Here is a 20250-nt window from a genome sequence, read left to right as displayed (position 1 = left end):
ACTACTTTCAGGCCCGTCCCAGAAGTTTTATGCTCCCGTCTGTCCACCTGCCTGCCACCCACCTATCTGCCCATCTGTCTTTTCATCTACCCACGCACCCCTCCATCTGCCCACCCATTCACTCATCCACCCATCATCCCTCTACTCACCTGCCTGTCCATTCACCCCTCCACTCATCTGCTCATCCCTTCACCCACCCACCCGTCTGTCTGCCCATCCACATCCATCCACTTACCCACGTGCCCATCCACCCATCATCCATCATCCATCCACCCATCCACCCATCATCCATCTATCATCCATCCACCCATCATCCATCATCCATCCACCCATCCACCCATCATCCATCTATCATCCATCCACCCATCCATCCATTATCCATCCATCTATCCACCCATCCACCCATCCCTCTGTTCACCTTCCCATCCACCCATCATCCCTCTACTCACCTACGTATCCACCTGCCCATCCACCCATCCCTCCATTCACCCACCCATTCATCTCTCCGTCCACATCCATCCACTTACCCACGTGCCCATCCACCCCAGCCATCCACCTATTCCTCCCTCTGTCCATCTACTTACTCATCTACCCATCCCTCCGTCCATCTGTCCATCCATCCACTTATCCATTCACTCACCCACCCATCCACTCATCCAGCCACTCATGCACCTATCCCTCTATCCATCTACCCATCCACCTGCCCTTCCACTCATCCCTTCACCCACCCACCCATCCATCTGTCTGCCCTTCCACCCATCCACCCATCCATCCACCCATCCATCCATCCCTCCATCCATCCCTCCATCCACCCATCCACCATCCATCCACCCATCCATCCACCCATCCATCCATCCCTCCATCCACCCATCCATCCACCCATCCATCCACCCATCCATCCACCCATCCATCCATCTCTCCATCCACCCACCTACCCATCCAGAACTAGCATTTATTTGGACACACGCCCTACTGCTCTCAGTTGAGCACTGTGAAGTTTGAGCCCTGTGGGGCCTAGGCTGTCTGAGTCTTTGCCCTCAAGGATCTCCGTCAGGTGATAAGGGCTGTGGTTGATTCCTACATAGATCCTGAAGCTGGCTGCCCTGTGGAGATGTTGTAAGGAACTTCACATCTCCCCAGAAGAATGTGCTGGGGGAATAGAGTGCTCTGACCCAAGCCTTGGCCTCCAGAAGGACCTCTTTTCCTGGAAACCCTAGCTCTGCCTCCCCAGGGAGGGGCACAATGCAGGTGGTCATGACCAGGAGCCACCTCTGTCCCTGCCCCCCCCCCCCCACCTGGCCAGCTTGAGCCAGGCAGTGTCCTCTCTGTCACTGAGGACCTCAGCGGAGCACATGGGAGGTGGGGAGAATCTACTCTGTAAACACCGCTGTGGATTGGTGAAGACCTCCTTCAAGCCCATAGATCACAGGTCTGGAGCATTTGGCAGTGACCCTTGAACATTCCTGAGACATTCCTGAAAAGGTCAGTGTCCTAACAGCAGTGTGCAGCCAGTGTTCCTGGAATCAGGAGCTAAGAACCCGGCCGTGCGGTCCAGTTAGTTTTGAACTGCTTCCAGGAATAAGCTTGCATTTTCAGTATCGCCGTCTGGCACTGCACCCGGGACAATGGGAACTCCGTAACCACTGTATGGAAAGCAAGGGATTTAAATAACAGCCGGGCCCCGGGCTGCGTGGAGTCCCTTCCCAGCTGCGCTGCCTGCTGTATCCCTGTCCTCTGCCCCCTGGGCCCTCTGACAGACCCTTGTGGGCCTGTGCATGCACTGTGCATCCAGCCTGACTGCTGGACTGTGGAAGGCCCTGTCGGGAGGAGGCTGCCGAGGGTAGGGCCCTAGAGACCTGGCAGCGACCAGGGAGGAGGTGTGGGGGCCTGTTGCATCCTGGTTGCATGGGGCGGGCTTTCTGTCTCTTGGCGCCCTGCACCATGCTCTCCTCCTGGCCTCATGTAAGTCAGGCCTTCAGGCAGAGACTTCCTGAAAGCCCCTGGCCTGCCCCACACTCCCGGTAAGGCCAGTTGCCCCTGGACGACGGTGTCACAGCACACTGCATGCTTGCAGAGACAGGCACAGAACCTTCCCACACACCCAGGTTAAGGATGTTAGAACACTGTCACTGCCTTTGGCTTCTGTAGAAGGAGAGTCTGACCCTGCATCCCCCACACCCGCCCCTTGCAGCCTTCCTGAGCTGGGCCTTTCATCCCCGGGCCTTTGGTAGCTGCCAAAGTGTTACTGGGGCGCCATCGGCCTTCAGTGGAACTGCAGTTACGTGGGCTCTAACGGGGCACTTGCGTTCCCAAAGCTCCTTTCTCAGAATGTGTCTGTTCATTCTAGAAGGTTCTTTATGTTTGGGCGGGACCCTCGGGCCCTTCTCCAAAGGTGTGAGGGCCCTTTTCTGATGCAGGCTTAGCATAAACACAAAGAAGGGTGAGGTGCTGGCTTCTACTCTCCACCCAGAGACAACCAGCCCCGCCTCGTACGCCCTGCTGAAGGTCTCAGGAAATGATGCCCAGCCCGGCCCCAGGAAGGCAGCCACGGGGACCAGGGAGCCACGTGCCTCCGGCTGGCTCTGCTCCCATGTGCAGTGCACAGACCCGCCTGCTAGCCCCAGCTCGCTTGCTCTTGGGCACGAGGGTTGGTGCCCGTAGCCCCGGGCGGGCCCCAGGTCCCTGCAGGGGGACGGGGTGTGGGCCTGTGAAGGTCCTGTCCTTGAGACTACTACTGTAGTGGCTGAGACCTGGTGTCTTGGGTTCGGGGAGATGGAGCAGCTTGGCACAGCCAAAGCCTGGCCGTGCGGATGGTGACTGCAGCCAGAGCTGCTGTGAGTAGGGTCCTAGACCAGGGAAGTCCACGTGCATGGCAGCCTTGTTCTGCAGCAGCACCATGGGGTCACGCTGTCGGGATGCCCTTTTACAGCTGGGGCAGGCCAGGTACCAAGCCGTTCGCGGTAGTGAGGGACAGAGCTGGCCCAGGGCCCCCGGCTGCGTCCCCTGCCGCAACGCTCCTGGGCAAGCTGGTGAGCACCGTCTCTCACACCCCCAGGGACAGCTGGGGGCTCATGCGGGGACTGGTCCTGCAAGGTCCAGGAGGCAGGATCTCTGTACTCTGAGGACCTCTCGGCCCGCGGTCCTGCTCGTCGCAGGTGGTGTGACAACCACAAAGGCCCAATTTGTTTCCAAACGCCCCCCCCCCCACCAGAGAGTCGGTACCCCTGGCATGAGCATCGATTTCGGGTGAAAGATGGTGCAGTCTCTTCATTCTCCCCGAAAGCAGGCTGTTCCAAGAGCATTTACTCGTACTTCTTTATGCGGGCCGTGGCAGAGCAGGGGCTCCCTGGGGACCCAGCATGCCAGCGAGCCCTGGGGGTGTGCAGAGCCTGCATTTAAAGCTCGAGAACAGAAGCTGGTCTGAACTGATGAAAGAGAGACAGACCAAGGCTGACCTGCGATGCCCCCCCCCCCCCCCACCGGGACAGAAGAACCCTCCTGAAGGCAGCGCACGGCCCACCACGCCATCGGCTGCACAGCTGTCGCACCAGAGGTCACACCCCCAACATGGGGACCGCGGCTCCTGCCCACGAGGAGTCCTAGAACGATCCAGGAGAGGTTTAACAACAAACATGTGCCAAAAAGCAACTGTATGATAGGGCACAAGAAAGAAGGGAAAGTCGGGTGAGATCATTTGGTTCTCGTGGGTGCACCTCTCCTGGCTGTGATACACACGGGCGGGTCAGACGGACCGCAGGACCTGGAAGGACCGCAGGACCTCTGTCTCTGAGCTGGGGGTCTCCCCCAGGGTTCCTGCGCCCACTTGCCCCTGCTCCCAGGGAGCGTTCTTGTTCCATGCCTTCTCCAGGACTCTAACTCGACTTTGCTGCCCTGGCCCAGGGTCTCAGCATGGGCTCTTAGGGACCAAGCAAGCAGGGGATGCGAGGGGCAGGGGACAGAACAGGTGAACGGCCAGATGGTTTGAGGTCTCACCTGTCTCCAGTCAGCAGGTGATTCATGTCCATCCCTTGTCCTGTCACCTGGGGGGCGGGTCACGCAGCACCGGGGCCCCTCTCAGGGGCTGTGGGAGGGCTGATGGTAATGGATGCGTCCAGGAGCATCACCACCCTGAACAACACACCTGTGACCTGGTGGGAACAGCCTCTAACTGGCTCTTGTGACATGAAGCTCAGAAAGTGTGGGAGCCGGTGGAGGTGCATTCCAGGCCTCATTGCACCTGCTTGATGGCCTTGCGGGTGACCTCCACTTAGCTCTCTCGGATGCTTTTCAGAAGGTTTTGAAAGTAAGACCTTAATTATGAGATTATTAGCACAATGCCAGAGCATTTATCCCTGCTCTGGGCCACATTGTTAATTCAGAAGGAGGAGCTGTGCCGCATACACAGAGCACCCAGGCCTGGCTGGTTCCCAAGGCCTTCTGCAGGTGGGCGGGGCTGGAGACAGACCCTCGGGTCAGGGCAGCTCTGTGGCCCAGGTGGGAAGCTTGCATTGGATGCTTCGTAGGGGCTCATTCATTCAGCACAGGGCTGGGCAGCGGAGGGTATAGAGGTGAGGTTGGGTAGCCCCGCCTCCCCGGGGGCGCAAGGCTTGGAGCAAGGGCAGGGCTAGCCTGGGGGTCCCAGGAGCCCCCTGCAGACGCGAGAGCTGCCGTGTGCCCGGTGCAGAGTCAGGGAGCAATGACGCTGGAGCTGAAGCTCTGTGGGCTCAGGGCACCTGGGCTTTTAGACATTGATTCTTTGGAGGATGTGAAGACTGCCCTGGGGATTTCCAGGAGTTTGGTGAGGCTTGTAATGTGGACCTTGGGTGATCACAATCTCCAGGTTCAAGGACATTGTGAACCCTTTGGCCCCGCCCCTTCCCTGTCCACTGCATAGTACAGATCCTTACCAGTCTCAGATGAACCCCTTCGGGGTGGGGGTCCCCATCTCCCTGGGCTGCACACAGCAGACACCCTACATTTATACTGCTCCTCTTTCCACCGTCTGCCTCCTTCTCAGGCGGTGAGGGTAGGTCTGTGCACCAGAGTAGAGAGAAGTGGCCTCCTTCAGCCTGCTGGGTGCTGAGCCCAGGCTTACCACCTGCATCCCCAGCACCCCTGAGCATGCCCTTGGCACAGCATGGACATGGCCGTGTGGACCCAGCCCATGACCAACCCTGAGTGAGCACCATGGCGCCTGAGAGAGTGTGGCCTGGGTCCTGCTGACTTTGTGGGGAGCATAGTCTGCTGGCTTTGTCATCTGCTGCCTCGAGCATGACCGTGAAAAGCCACTGTACCTCTCTGTTCTTAGGCTACTCGTCTGTGAAATGGATATGTTTCTCTAAGCTTGTTGGATTAAGTGAGAAAACGGTGGGGGGCACCGAGCAGGGACTCTGTAAATACCCCGAGATCAGCATCGGCCGAGGTGGCATCGCTGGTGCTTGCATCTCCGGATCTGGACTGCGAGGGACATGGAAGGACCAGAGGTAGGGGGTGCCCAGGCCCCTCTTGGTTGTCCTCACTGGTGTCTGCAGCCCATGCTGGGAGTGGGGCCTGCCTCTCAGCTGCAGATGGCACGGGAGCGGCCGGCGGTCAGCACGGATGGGAGCTTCGCCTCTGGGGCTCCGTGAGCTCACCTTCTCATAATCTCAGAAGTCGACAAACGGCCCAGCAAGTTGTTTTATGGGTATCGGCAAACCGATTCTAGAGGGCCTACGGAGCACAAGACCCCAAACAGTGAACACAGTATCAAAGAACAACACGGAGGACAGAGGCTACCTGGTAGCAGGACCTCCCGCGAGACTGGGCGGTGCTGCCAAAAGAAGAGACAAATAGATCATGGAGCAGAAGTGAGAGAACACAGATAGAACTGCTGATCTTGACAAAGGAGCAGAGACACGTGATGGAGCCAGGACAGGCTCTTGAACAAAGGGCCCTGGGACACCTGGGCGTCCCGTGCGAAACAGAGAATCCAGACACAGACCTTCTGGTCTCCGTGAAAATCAACTCAAAACGGGTCATAGAACTACATGTCAAATGCAAAACTTTACATAAACTCCTAGAAGTAGTTCACGGAGGAGAAAACCTAGGTGACCTTGGATTTGGTGATGACGTCGTAGACACATCGCCAAAGGCCTGGTCCGTGAGGGAAAGAATGGACAAGCCAGACACGTTACAACTAGAAACTTCTGCTCTGTGGAAGACACGGTCACGCGAGTGAGGAGACAAGCCGCAGATGGGGAGGAAACCATCAGCTAAAGGACCGCTGTCCTAAGTACACAGGAACTCTTAAAACTCCATGATAAAACAAACAACCCAATTAAAAATGGGCAAAAGAGGGGCGCCTGGGTGGCTCAGTCGTTAAGCGTCTGCCTTCGGCTCAGGTCATGATCCCAGGGTCCTGGGAACGAGCCCCACGTCGGGCTCCCTGCTCCGCGGGAAGGCTGCTTCTCCCTCTCCCACTCCCCCTGCTTGTGTTCCATCTCTCGCTGTCTCTCTCTGTCAAATAAATAAAATCTTTAAAAAAAAATGGGCAAAAGATCTGTACAGACACCTTATTAAAGAAGGTGTACACGTGGCAAGAAGACATATGACAAGATGCCCCACATCATATGTCACCAGGGAATATTGCAGATTCAAATGGTGAGATGCACACCTATGAGAAGGGCTAACGTCTGGAATGCGCATCCGTGGCTGGTGGGCACGCAGAAGGGTGCAGCCACTGTGGAGACGGTGGCTTCTTCCAAAGGTAGACAAACTCTTAACCATATGACCCATAGCTGCTCTCTGTGGTATTGACCCAATGGAGTGGAAAATTTATGTCCATGCAGAAACCTGCGGGTGAGCGTTCATTCATAATTTTCAAAACTTGGAGCCCACCAAGATGGCCTTCAGTGGATGAATGGAGAAAGAAACTGTGGTCCATCCAGATCGTGGAATATTACCCAGCCCTAGAAAGCAGGGAGCTACCAAGCCCTGAAGAGACATGAGGAACCTTACACGCACATCAGTCAGTGACAGAGGCCAGTATGGAAGGCCACACGCCATGCGATTCCAGCTCTACGGCATCTGGGAAAGCAAACTGTGCCGACGGTCAAAGGACCGTGGTGGCAGGGGTGAGGGGGCGGAAGGATGAGCAGGGGGAGCCCAGAGGGGGTTCAGGTCAGTGAAACTCCCCGTCTGGTGTTACAGGGGCGGCCACACATCATCACACATCTGTCCAAGCCTACGGCACATACAGCGTCCGGAGAGGGTCCTGCTGTCAGACCGCGGACTCTGGGGAATGTGATGTTTCGATGTAGCTGCACCAGTCATAACAAATGCACCATCTGCTGGGGGATGTTGATAGTGGGGGAGGCTGTGGGGAGTGCAGAGGGCGTATGTGGGAACTCTCTGTACGTTCTGCTCAATTTTACTGTGAACCCAAAAGTACACAGTACTTTGCTCTAAAAGTATTTTCTTTTTAGTACATAAACATGGCCCAGGACTCACCCTGCACTCTGGTCTCATCCTCAAGCATACCCAGTTCGTCCAGTGTGTCCAGTGGACACTGGAGGCTTCTCTGTCCAATTCAGTTGTGGGGGGGGGTCTGCCGGGGCTCCCTGTGCTTTGGCCCTCCTGCACCTGCAGTATTGGTGCCCCCTTGTGTCTTGGCCTGCCCATCTGGCTCCCGTATGTATTCAGCAGGCACGGGGATTCAGCCCCATGATGACCACTGGGCACACATGAGTGAGCTGTGCCGCTGACCTCCAGGTCCCTAGTGCAGTGCCCCAGCCTCCACCAGCCTCGTGGCCTCCTTGCCTCCCTCTCTTGAGTGGGCCCTTCCCTCCCAGGTCACTGAGTCACCCCCAGCCAGCTTAGGATGCTGTGTGCCCTCTGCACAGCCCCTGAATCCACGTGGGACCAGGACACAGGAGACCCATTGGTGGAAGGACTTTGGTGACAGTGGTGGCCATGTGACATGCGTCAGGGATTACATGGTCACTGCACAGTCCCTCCCCTTCCATTGTCTTATATTAGACCTTGCTGTGCCCAGTGAGGCAGATAACTTGTCCTCCCCAATTTCATGCTGCAGGAAATGGGGCCCAGGATGCAGGACGCCCCAGGGTGACACTGTGTGTAGAGGCATCCCCAGGGGTCGACCCAGCACCAGCTTGCCTGGTGCACACCGTGGGAGTCGGTGCATGTGCCACAGCCTCTGTCAGGAGCCGTATGGTCAGGCAGAAGATGCTGGTTTCGTTCACACCGATTCCTCACCAGGAGCCAGTTTTGGGGACCTGCAACCTCACGGTGGTGTCACTCTGAACCCAGTCTGTGACATGTGCTGCACTCACGCGCTGGTGGTTCCAAGCCCACTGTCTGTGGCCCCCCAGCAGGAGGCCGGTCAGGAGCCCCTGGTGCGCACCAGCGCACAAACTGGCCTTGGCGGAGCTGAGCTGCACCGTGCGTCTTCCCTCCTGGCCTCCCAGGCAGCAGGGAAATCAGTGTGAGAACGTGCCCCTGAACAGGTTGGGAAATTTAACAGTTTTTATGATGCACATTACAAGGAAAATACCGTTTTGTTCATGAGCCTATGAAACCAGCTTTGCTGAATGTCAATATTACCACCTGTTCAGACACAGCCTTCGGAAGTGTGGTGCATTGTTGCGGATGTGCTGGTGCCCTGGCTGGAGGCCCTCCTCCCTGGTGGGGCGAAGGCCTCTGGGTCTCAGCAGCAGTCTGGGGCTGAGGAGGTCATGTGGGCGTCTTAGTGTTGCTCCCAGTTAAGTGCAAGGGGGTGGGGGGAAGACGGGAGGGCAGAGCCAGCGCAGTGGGCCGACGCTCAGTTGGAAATGCCTTAAGTGCCATGTGGAAGCCAGGGGCTCGCAGGTGTTCAGGCAACCATCAGACACACAGGGCCGAGTTCGGGGGTGTCATGGTGAGGGCAGAGACGACTGGCGACTTTGACCCCAGAGGATATCCCCTGGGGAGGGCTGCAGGGGTGGAGGCAGAGAGACTTGTCATCAAGAGAGTGGAAGGGTGGCCAGGCACCTGGAGGGGAGCTTCAGGCAGATGGGGCTGGGGGCGGGGGGGCTTTAGGAAGTGGGGCGGACCAACAGGGAATCCATTGGAGCTGGTGGGCGGGACCAGCGTGTGAGTTCTGGAGGGGCTGCCCTGTTCCCCCCATCCTTTTGTCACCTGCAGCCTGCTGGACGGCAGTGGCCATGGTGCTCAGACACGGGTCCCCAGTCCTCCAGCCCCTGGCAGCTGGGAGCCCTCCCTTCCTGCACCCCTGCCGTCCCTCCTGAGCTTTCGCCCAGGTAGCACCTGGTGCTGCCTCCAGGCTCCTGCAGCTTCACGAAGGCGCCCTCCCTGTCACTTTGTAGCTGGACGCGTGGCACGTGGGACGGGTCCTCCCTCCTGTCTGTGGGCCTCCTTTCCGACCGGGCCCTTCTTGAGGATGCCTTGGTGGGCAGCATCTCGCTGTGCCTCGCCCGCGGGAGGCTGCCTGGCCCCACGTCCTGCAAAGCAGAAACGTCTTCACAGGAGGAAGCCGACTCTTAATTGCTGTGCCAGGATTTAAAATACTCTGTGTGCTGGTGAGACGTCCCTCAGCGTGTGCAGAGACATGAGGCGGAAAGGCTGGCCGACTGGGGCACTCGCGCCAAGCCCACGTTTTCAGGACCCAAAGGTGTTTTTCTGTTTAGCGTTCCTCTTTGGAAAAGAAATACGAAATTAATTACAAGGACAGCGTACCTCGCTGAGCCATCACCGGCCCTCAGATCACTCTGTCACAGTGTCACCTTCTATTCCCCACCTTCCGGAGTGCTGTCACCAGCGGGCTGGCTGGCCTGGCCGCTGGCTGTCCGTCCCGGCTGGCTGTCACCAGCCTTCTATTTTTAGCCGTGGTTTGGTCCAGAACTTGACAAGATTTTCAAACTAATAACTGGATTGTCAAAGAAATCAGCTGTCGTAGGATGGTCCGGGAGGGAGCGCCGAGGGGGAAGCGGCCTCAGGGATGGTCGGACGCCGGGGGCTGCCTAGTCACTCGCCCCTCCCGGAGGGCTTGAGGGCCAGCGCGCCTCCCTGTGACCGTGAGGACATCACAGCGGAGCTGCTGCACTGGAGGGAGCAGGGAGTCTCCCTTCTTGGGCTGGGTCGATGTCTGGTGGGGACACAGGAGTGGACTTGGTGGGTCAGATGCCGTCCCTGGGTGAAGGGTCCCCTGGGCCAGGTGGGCTGAACGCTGGTGGAGAGGTTCTGACAGCGGACCTGAGAGAACCACGCAGGAGAAGAGCAGCACCGTCCCAGAAAGAATGGCCAGATGCATCCCAGCTTGCTCACCCTGCCGTGCCTGCCCCGTCCCCTTTCCCCAGCCCCGGGGGGTGGTTGGCGAGGCCCCGCCAGGAGTCCCCGAGATCCGCTAGAACTCCCCCAGTGCCCTCCGCACTGCTAGCTGACGCCTCAAACCCTTCTGGTATAATTTAATCTTGGCTGCTTTTTTATCTTCCATTTTACACGTGTACTTAGCAAGAACAGGTACTTTATGTTGGATATGGATTTCAACCCCAGCAGCTCCTGCACAGGCAGGAATACAAATGACCTGTTCCCTTTGCCGGCTGTCAGGGGCCATGGCTTTGGGCTGGGACCGTGACCCTCGACCCCTGCCCCGCATGGTCCCTGGAGACTGGCCCAGGTGGGCCGCTGGACCGATGCTGAGGCGCTGCCCCAGGGGCCGGCCGGAGTGGCCCCCCAGCATCGTGCTCGCAGAGGGTGCACGTCAACACTGGGAGGGCCCAGGTGCTGTTCCGGCTCCAGCTGGGACTAGCGTGGTGGCCAGCGCCCACGTGCCGGGCATTGTGCCACGTGTGTGTGCACAGTCTCCTCCGTCCTCAGCACAGCCGTGAAGGGGCTGCTCCTGTTACCAGGGTGTCAGTAGCGCACGGGGGGCCCAGGTGTGGATGGGGTGATGCTGAAGCCACGGGCGCCTTCCCGCATCACCTGCTCTGCCACCAGCTTAGCTGTAAGCCACTGACCCTCCGACCCTGGCAGCCCGGAGGTGGCCGCCGTCACGGTCCCCGTCTCATAGATGAGGGACTCAGCTCTCAGGGGCCTGGCCGCCTGTGCTCTGGCCTCACCTACCTGGGGCCCTCGGGCTCCTCCCCTAAAAGGCAAGCTGGGAGGTGCTGGAGGCCCACCCACCAGGAGCCCCGTGCTGCTGCCCTGCACCCCCGATGCCCAGGCAGACGGCCGAGCGCCTGAGCCGTTGGTTTTCTAGCCAGGCTGCACAAATCGAACGTCAGAATGTGGACAGAAAAGTGGATTAAACCAATTAGGCCTCCTACCTGACTTGTGTGTCAGCGAGGCTCCTGTTTCTTCCTTCTTGGTTAAGGAGAGGAAATAATAAGAGTCAGCAAATGGGCCCTTTTAGCCCCGTCATGATTAATTTATTCATGTCTGCAAGTTGGCAATTTGTAAAGCCCCGACTTGAGCAGCTTTTTAGCCGACCTCTGTGTGCTCAGTGCCACTTGGAGGAGCAGGCACTGGGGGGTTCCGGGATGTTCTGTTTGCCAGAGGGTCCCGGGGAGGGAGGCCCTGGTGTAACGCCGTCTGCCGGCCAGGCTGCCCAGGCTGGGAGGCAGTGCTCTTCGTGTTCCTTAGAGGAGCACCCTCAGATGCAGTGTAACCCCTGCCATGTGGGAAACCCTAAATTTTCTGGTAGCCTCATGGAAGTGGAAAGGAACTAGGTGAAATTAATGAATATTGTATTTAACCCAGGAATCCCAAATACTGTCTTTCAACCTGTAATCCACATAAAAGCTATGAAGAAGCATTCTGTGGTGTTTTGTGCAGACTTACTGGAAGTCTGGGGTGCACCCTCCCTGACACGCACCCCGCGGGGGCTCTGCGGTGGCTGGGCAGACAGGAGGCTTGGCCGTGACTCTGTGCAGGGCCACGTGTCATCTGCTTCGCGGTCAGTGACCTGTCTGTTGCCCGACACCCACCTCTGCTCACACCGGCACAGGTGCTTCTGCAGGCCGGGTTCCCGGGGGGAAAACTGCTGCTGGCTTCCGCTGTATTGTGCCCACGGTGCACAGCCACGCCTGGCACGCAGCCCACGGCTTGGTGCGCACTCACGAGCCGACGGACGGACAGGCGCAGAGGTCAGTAGCATTTGCCCTTCCTGGGGTCTCTTCTGTGCCTTTCCCTCCTGCTTACCCCGCCACCGGTGCTGGCCACACCACCTCCTCTCTTCCGCAGACAAACCTACTTCCTGTCACCCAGGGGAGCGCCAGTCACCTTCCCTGGGATGGAGGTGTGTTCCTGGACCTGGGGTGCAGAGTCTGGGGCCTGCACGGCGAGGGCGCGGGGGCTGGCACACGGTTAGGGGAGGCCCTGCAGCTTGCAGAGCGGCACCTGGTGGTCAGCCGTGACCCCGGACGTAGGCGTGTGATGCTGCTCAGTGACGGGAGGTCCTGGCACAGAGGCAGAATGATGGAGGGGCCTTTCTTTTGATGCTCCTCGCAGCTTGTGTGCAGTCAGATCTTTGGGAGTATTTTGAGTTAAATACAGTTCATTTTGTGTCTGACATTAGAACTTGAAAATCCGGCCAAAGAGGCTAAAAAGCAGCATCCTCTTGGGTTCGCTAGCAGCCTCTCAGAAGGAGCAGCCTCGGTGCCACCACAGGGGCTCGGGTGCTCGCCAGGTGGGGACCCCGTCCATATGCCTGCGGGTTCCCACTCCCACACCTGCTGCAGGTCATCATGCCCCTCTGGGCGCACCGTCCACTAGGAGTTCGATTTCTTATTAAATTTGTCTGCTCAACTATCTGTTTCCCAGGGATGATCGTTTATTTATCAGAAACACACCTGCCGCTGGGACTGTCGCTTTGGTCACTAACAGTAATTATGATAATAATGATCGAATCTTGGTAATGACTGAATAACAGTGATTGGGGACGAGCAGCAGCGGGGACACGGGCACTTTGCACATGGTAACAGCTCAATGAGGGAGGGATGCTCTTGTCCCCATTTACAGATGAGGAAACTGAGGTACAGCGCTAGGAGGCTTGCCCAGGGTCCCATGACCAATCGAGGCAGGCCTAGGATTTGAACCCTGGTGCTTTAGCAGCATTTGAAAGTGCAGACTTTTTCGCTGACTCACTGGGCTGCCAAGCAGACTCTTCACTGACGGCCACCACGTACCGGCCTTTTTGTTTCAGTGATGCAGGGATGCAAGGGTCTGTAGATGTTACAGAGGAGACAGATGATCCCGTGATAGAGGGCTGTTCGGTCGTGGTGGCAGTGCAGCCGGGGCTCGGGGCTCACTGCCCCCCTCACTGCTGCCCATGCTCCCAGCAGCTTCTGCAAGGGACCAACCAGACAGACAGCTCTGGGATCGTGGGAAGGGACCCTCGCGCTGGAGCCTGAGGATACTGGTGTGTCCCCATTTCATCCTTCGTGGGAGGGTGTACACGCACAGAGAGAATCCTGCTTTGTAGATGGCCACGTCCTTCATCTGACTGGGAAAATACAACGTTTTTGGCGTGAAGCACAAAACATCATTTGATCTTTAACATTAGAAGGCTTCTCTTGGAACCCACCCAGAGGCAAGAGTCCGCAGCCGCAGATTTCCTTCTAGAAGGTGTCCGGCACAGCAGAATTTGTGGTGGTGAGCTGCTGACCCTCACGCCAAGCCCACGTCCCCAGGGGCTTTCGACAACACCTTTGTCTGCACCGGGGCCACGTGAGTGTGGGCCTCCCTGGGGGACTGGTCAGAGGGAAGACTGCCTCCGACCCACACGCTCGGGATGGATCGTCCGCATGCAGAATCCACGCCGCTTATCTTACTGAGAGGTGGGACAGCATGTCTGGGCCCCTGCGATGCTGGGCCAGCTGTGCCATGCTTGGGCGCGGGTACCAGCAGCTCTCCAGAGCTTCTGGAGGATTCTGACACGTGGATGGGGCTCAGCGCTGCAGGCCTCCCACCGTCCAGGAGGGGCAGCTTCTGCTACTTGTGGCCATCACGACAGTTCGTGTCACTATGGACAGCGTGGTAACGGACTGATGGCGAGCGGCAGGGGCAGGGACCAGAATGCACTCTTGCCATGGCCTTGCTGACGTGGAGCAGGGTGAGAAGAGCTTTAGAAGGACTGGACACGACTGACTTCTGACATCAGTGCCCTGGGCAGACCTTCCTCTGCTTTTTATGTCTGTGGATGGGGCAGAGCACTGCTTGTGTACCTCAGTATCCCCCTAGGTTTGCGGGACTGGGCTGTTGATGGGGCCCCGACTCGGCCCCTCTGCCCCACTGTTGTTCCGTAGGCAGACCCGTCCCCGGGAGGGCGGACCCCCTGGGATGTGACGCGGTGACCGCTTCATGAGCAATGGCCCTTTACCCGAACGGCATGGGCAATGCAGAATAGTGCATGGCTAACCGCCGGGCCGTGGTTCCCATGTTGGAGACGCCTCTGCCCGGTGCATATATAAGACAGCCCCTTTTAAAAAAGAAATCTGTATTTAAGGACGCGTTTGGCTGTGTTCTTTGCCTCCCATAAAGGTCACCCAGATAGATTTTTCCTTCTTTAGCATTGCAGGCTGTGAAGCGCTGGGCATTTCTATTCTCCCTCCATCCAGTGAACCTGGGGGACTAAATTAGATTCTGAAATTGAGTGTGCAGGGGAGTCAGTGAGTTACCGTAATGGGAGGGTATTGCTTCTCACCTTGCAAGTAGCGAGGTCATGATAATATGAAGCGAAGTGGATTAAAATAAAACCAAAGGTATTTATTTACGACCTGCTCAGAATTGGATTGGCGTCCGTGTAAGTTGCATCTAATGGTAAAAGACAGCAGATTGATGTTCATCTGTCCCTGGGGACATTCTGCCAGTGAAATTTGCTCCGCGAATTCAATTTAAAGGCCCCCAGAAAGTATCCAAAATGCAAAAGGAAATGGAGTTGAGGAAGGGGATAAAGCAGCTGCGGCAAGCCGACAGCGGAGGACAGCCCTGGTGCACGTCTCGGGTGGGGGAGGGCTCTGCACAGCTCACGGACCCGAGGTGCCGCGTCACTCCATGCCGGGCCCTGGCCGCCCCTGGCCGCCCCTCGTGGGAACTGGGACCCCATTCTGCAGATGAGGAGCCTGAGGCTGCGAGGCAGTCAGTGGCTGGCCCATCTCCGCAGCCAGATGGCCGCACAGCCAGGGTCTGAGCCCAGACCTCCTGCCAAGTCCATGGCCCGAGTGCTCCCAGTGGCCGGCTCCCAGATGGCGCAGCCACCCCCAGCCTTCAGAGAAAGGGCGTGGGGCTCAGGAGTTCCATTAAGGGCTGGACTGGGATGTGAACGCATCGCCTGCCCCCTCAGCACGCCCTCCTTGGGTCCCCTGTCCCAGCCTTGCGGGGCCAGGAGGCTCAGTGGTTGGTGCCTGTGTGAGTCTCCCCGAGCTGCCCCTTTCCAGGCAGGCAGGGTGGGGCAGCCTGAGTCTGATGCCCTGCCCGTCCCCTGTCTTCTGCTGGGACCCTCGGGGGGGCCAGCACCAGCACCCTGAAACCCCTGCCACCCTTCAGGCTTACCCAGATCCAGTCATGGGTGGGATGGGAGGTGGGAGGGAAGGCCCTGGGGGCCACCTTCTCCAGAACCAGAGCCAGCCGGGCTATCTATGCAGTGTTGGCCCACTTCCTGAGAAGGAGTCTGGCCTCAGGCCTTGCCCTGACCTGACGGCCCAGTCCCCCATTTCTCCTCCTCTGAGACCCCCAACCCGGGAAGCTGTCCTGGCCACACAGCCCTATATCCACTCCAGCCAGAGCCCCGGGGGTGCCGGGGCCCGTGCTCCCCGAGACCCACCCCACCCTTGGTGGTGTCGCAGGTTGCTCTGGATGAGGGCCACGGTCCCTCAGACGGGCTGGTCAGAGTGCAGGACTGGGTGTCATGCATCACTATGGCCCCGGTCATGTTTTCCTTTCCAGCACTTTCTTTAGTATCCCTCTCTCTGGTTTCTAAACGGTGAGCTCTTGAGACAGTTCCTGTGTCCTGTGTGGGGTGAGCTCAGTGCCCAGCCCAGCGAGCTGAGACATGGCCCACATGCTTGGCTGGGGTCAGCTGAGGGTCCCTAGCTTGGTCGTCCCTGGACACACTGAATATGGACCGAGGGACAGTGACAGGGGCTGCCTGACATGTCCCGCCCCTCCAGCATGTGCCCACCTGGAGGATACCTGCCCCTGGTGCGCCCAGTGTCCCTGCTGAAGGAGCTGGTGCCTGGAGGAGTGTCACCAGATGCACAGAAATCTGTGTCTAAAGTCAGCCCTGGCCGGGGTGGATGGGGGCGCTTTCCTTGTGGATTCTGCAGAGCCTTGCGGGGAGTGGGGGTCCTGGGCTGAGGCAGCACACTTGCAGCCGGGCCCCTCCGGACCAGCACCAGGACCCTGGAGCCCCAGGGAGCCGGTTCGGTGAGGTCACAGTGTGGGCGGCTCTGCCCTCAGCATCCCAGCAGCGTTGCCTGAAAGTATGCGGAGCCGGGCGAGGGCCTTCCTCCTGGCTGTAGGGGCTCTGGGCCTTTCGGAGTCCGGAAGGGAGGGAACACAATTCGTGGGATCTGGGAGGCCGTAGAGCCCCGTCTGGCTCACCCCCACTGCTGGTCAGTCCCCACCCGGGGGAGCCCCTGGTCTGCAGCCCCCTGCCTCGTGGCTGGTCACCTGCTCTGACCCGGGCTTGTCTCTTTTCCCCCAGGAGCTGCTGCTCTTCCTTCAGAACCTGCCCACAGCCCACTGGGGCAACGAAGACATCAGCCTGCTGCTGGCTGAGGCCTACCGCCTGAAGTTTGCCTTCGCGGATGCCCCCAATCACTACAAGAAATGAGCCGGGGCCAGCGCAGCTGGCCTCACCCCGCCCCGGGGTGGCGCCCCAGCGCCCATGGCTGCAGGCCGGTGGCCAAGGAGGGGCCTTGCTGGGCGACCCTGCCCTCCAGGGAGCGGGCCAGGACTGGGCATCAGGTGAGGGCCAGGGCCTGGCTGGGGGCCGCCTCTGTTTCCTAAGATACCAAAGAGAGCCGGGGGAGGGTCTTGGCCCTTCAGGGGGCCAGGAGCGGGTGGGCTTCTCCCTGCCCTGTCCCTGGAGCATCCTTGCCAAATGCCCGCCTCCTGGAGCCCCCAGGGCACAGCGGCCCGAGAGCCTGACCCTCTTGGAGGGGCCTGCTGTCTGGTGCCGGGACCAGGAGGAGGTGGTGGTCATCTCATACCTGCTTTGAAATGCAAAAGCCCTATTCTGTTGAGTGAAAGAGAATAAAATGTAGACAAAATAAGAAGTGAACCATTGCCCTCACCTGTGAAGTCTCTGTCCCCACAGGGCTTCTTGAAGTTGGCCTTATTCCTGTAACTGTCCAGCCCCTGGGCTCTACTGTGTCCCTTCTCTCTTGCTCTCTCCTGGACTGGGGACCGCTCTGTGTGTCAGCTGAGCAGCCGGGAGCTGTGGCTATAGCAGGCTGGGGCAGGGTGAGGAGCTGAGCAGCCGCCGTGCTTTTCCAGCCTCTTGAAAGCGAGGACTGCGCCCCCGCCAGCCTGCATGCTGCTCTGCCCAGGGGGAGCTGGGGGGACACACCGCACACGCTGCCACTGAGGACATAGCTCCCTGCACCAGGCCATTGGCACAGGTGGGGTTCAGCCTCTGTAATCGGAGTCCTCCAGGCCTACTGCTTGGCCTCCCCCCACCTCCCGGGTCTCCGGAGGGTTACAGAGCTGATGGCTTCCTGCGGTCTGTGGGTCACCGGGGCTGAGCGCCCAGGCTCAGCAGGTCCTGGACTGGCCTGCCTGGAGCTCCGTGGGGGCCAGACACGCTTCCACACGCCCCCCCACCCTTGCGGAGGTGCACCTGTCCCAGGCGCGTGGCTGGCCCATGCTGACCCCTGAGCCATGACAGGCTCCTGTCCTCAGCTCCTCCTCCTGCTCCCAGACTCGTGTGTTTGCAAGCGCCTCTTGCCCACCGTGTGTGCCTGTCCTGGGGCAGCCAGGCCAGTGCCCCTGCCTTTGCACGCTCGGCGTGAGGACGCTGCGGGAAGCCTACGAACAGGGGATAGGAATACGTACGCATGTGTGATGTGTGTATCCTTCTTTTTTGTTAAAAAGATTCTCGGGTCATTACACGTGGCGTGGAAATCAGCACAAAATACTGTGCAAATGTACGGTGTTCCCAGATCAGCCGAGGGACCGGCCTCAGACCGGCTAGACAGAACTCCCCCAGCCCCGGGGTTGGGGGCTCCTCTCATCCGGCGCCCGGCTGCCCAGCAGCTCTTCTCCAGCCAGAGCGCTGGGTTCCAGGAGAGCTGCCTGCAACCGCGTGTGGGAAGCCCCATCCTGCTTGAAGCTCCGTCCCCCCCCCTCCCCGGAACCGCTGGCACAGAGCACTCTGCACCAGGCCAAGATGTTGGGTACACAAAACATCTGCCTCTGGAGGCAGTTAATTTTTCAGGTAGGAGGATCTGCGAAGTTAAATGAGGCTCCACGTGTATTTTCCTGTGTCTGTGAACCTGAAATTGAATGCTAGGGCTGTTGACACGCATCCTAGGAGCCTAGCCCATCGATCTGAAAGGATGGAAGGTGTTCTGTCTGGAAAATGATGTGCTGGAATGGGAGTAAAGATGCAGTGAATCCCCCAGCCTTGGCCTAATTCAAGGACTCTCCTAAGGGAACGGGGCTGCCCTGGGCATCTTTGGTCCTTGGAGGCCGGGTGACAGCCAAGGGTGGGGGCACTGGGCTGAGTCCTGGCCTTTCCATACAGGCCTGACATGGGGCACAGCACCCACAGTCTTGCTGAAGCTGAGGAGTACCTCTGGGGGAGATGGAGGTGCAAGGCAGAGCAGGAGTCACGCTCGGGCTGCACCCCAAACCCTGATTCTGCACGGCTAGGGGTCAGATCCAAGCTGGCCCCTTGTTGGGCCATCTGCCAGGCCCGGGACCGGAGGGGCCTCCTTACCTGGCCACACCCAGTCAAGTGCCTCCTGGGACCCAGGACATCCCTGGGTCCGAGCCCTGGGTTCCCACCCTCCTGGGGTCATTGAAACAAGGCCCCATGCACCCCAGCTCCTCAGGGCTGCTTCCATGGTGCCCCACGCCGCTCGGACACCCCATATCTGCACATCCCTGCACAGTGGGGACTCCCCAGGGCAGCACTTTGCTCTCTGCCATCTTGCGCTGTCCACTGATGGGGTAGGGTGAGCTGCTGTCCCCGTGGGTGGGCAGGAGATGCCACAGGGTGGGAACGCTCCCCTCTCTTCCCACCGTGACCAAGCGCCGTGCTGAGCTGGGCTGACGCCCAGACCTTGTTGCCGGCTTGGGCTCGTGGGGTAGGGAGGCGCCGGGTCAGAGCTCAGAGCTGGTGACCACTGGCATTTGCAGCCATGATTTGTTGGTGTTTGTGGCCTGGCCATTGGCTCCTCAGGCCCACGTTGGGGTCCCACAGCCCCCATAGGTGGCTCAAACCCCAGGGGTCCTGAGACGAGCCCCTGACCCCTTATTCCCGTGGGCCTCAGCCTGCCAGGCTACCTGGAGTAGCTTTGCCTGTTGGTGCTGCTGCCAAATGGAAAGCGCCAGAGACAGGTTCACGGGGCGGCCAGGCCCCAACCAGGTCACATGTGCCAGGGAGGGGGTGGAGTGGAGTGATTCGGGCTTTGGAAAGGACTAACTGGTGGGCAGGGCTTCTGTGCTGGTGTTACCTGTGGCTCTGAACCGGGAGAACCCCCTCCTCCCACACCCCATGTTTCAACGGGCTGATTCCATCTCTAATGCAGGGCGAGTTCTGGCCGCACCAAGCCTGGGCTTCTGGGAGCTGCCTACCTTGACCGCAGGCTGGTGGGCCTGCTGTCAGAACCACTGTTCAGTGAGGCTTGCTCAAGACGTGGGGAGACACTGCTCCCAGGGTCAGGCAGCAGGGCCCTCCCTGAGCCTCCCCGATCCTGCCCCACCCCAGCTGACCCTCTCCATTTTCCCCTTCCACCTCATGCTCTGTGAGCACCACAGGGTCATGGCTGCTCAGGGGTCCACCCTGCTCAGCTTTGAGGCTTCTCACCCTCGTCCTGTAGCCCGACCGATCTTTAACAAAGAACAGCCAGGGGCTGCTCACAGCGACCGTGCACCAAGGATCTAACCCCCGAGTCCATTTCATTGACAATTTGAGGCTGATTATTCACTTAGGAAAAAAATATACATATCTAAATACTTTCCCGATAATGGATTTAAACATAAAAATTAACATTCCTCAAAATGCTCAAAATAGAAATAGATATTTTT

The 20250-nt window shown here is 58.9% G+C and overlaps 1 protein-coding gene across 1 annotated transcript in view; it reads left to right on the top strand.

Annotated features, from left to right (window-relative positions):
• Positions 1 to 18760, top strand: part of TBC1D22A (TBC1 domain family member 22A) — a 355202-nt gene extending 336442 nt beyond the window's left edge. The window contains exon 13 of the mRNA XM_027595286.2: positions 16700 to 18760. Coding sequence (XP_027451087.1) covers positions 16700 to 16828 — 129 coding nt within the window. The 3' untranslated portion in view covers positions 16829 to 18760. The remainder of the gene's footprint in view (positions 1 to 16699) is intronic.
• Positions 18761 to 20250: the final 1490 nt, after the last annotated feature.

Source organism: Zalophus californianus, chromosome 9 (genome assembly GCF_009762305.2).
Source record: "Zalophus californianus isolate mZalCal1 chromosome 9, mZalCal1.pri.v2, whole genome shotgun sequence".
Taxonomy (NCBI): domain Eukaryota; kingdom Metazoa; phylum Chordata; class Mammalia; order Carnivora; family Otariidae; genus Zalophus; species Zalophus californianus.
The sequence above is the reverse complement of the archived record's forward strand: the minus strand, read 5'-3'. Positions and strand labels throughout refer to the sequence as shown.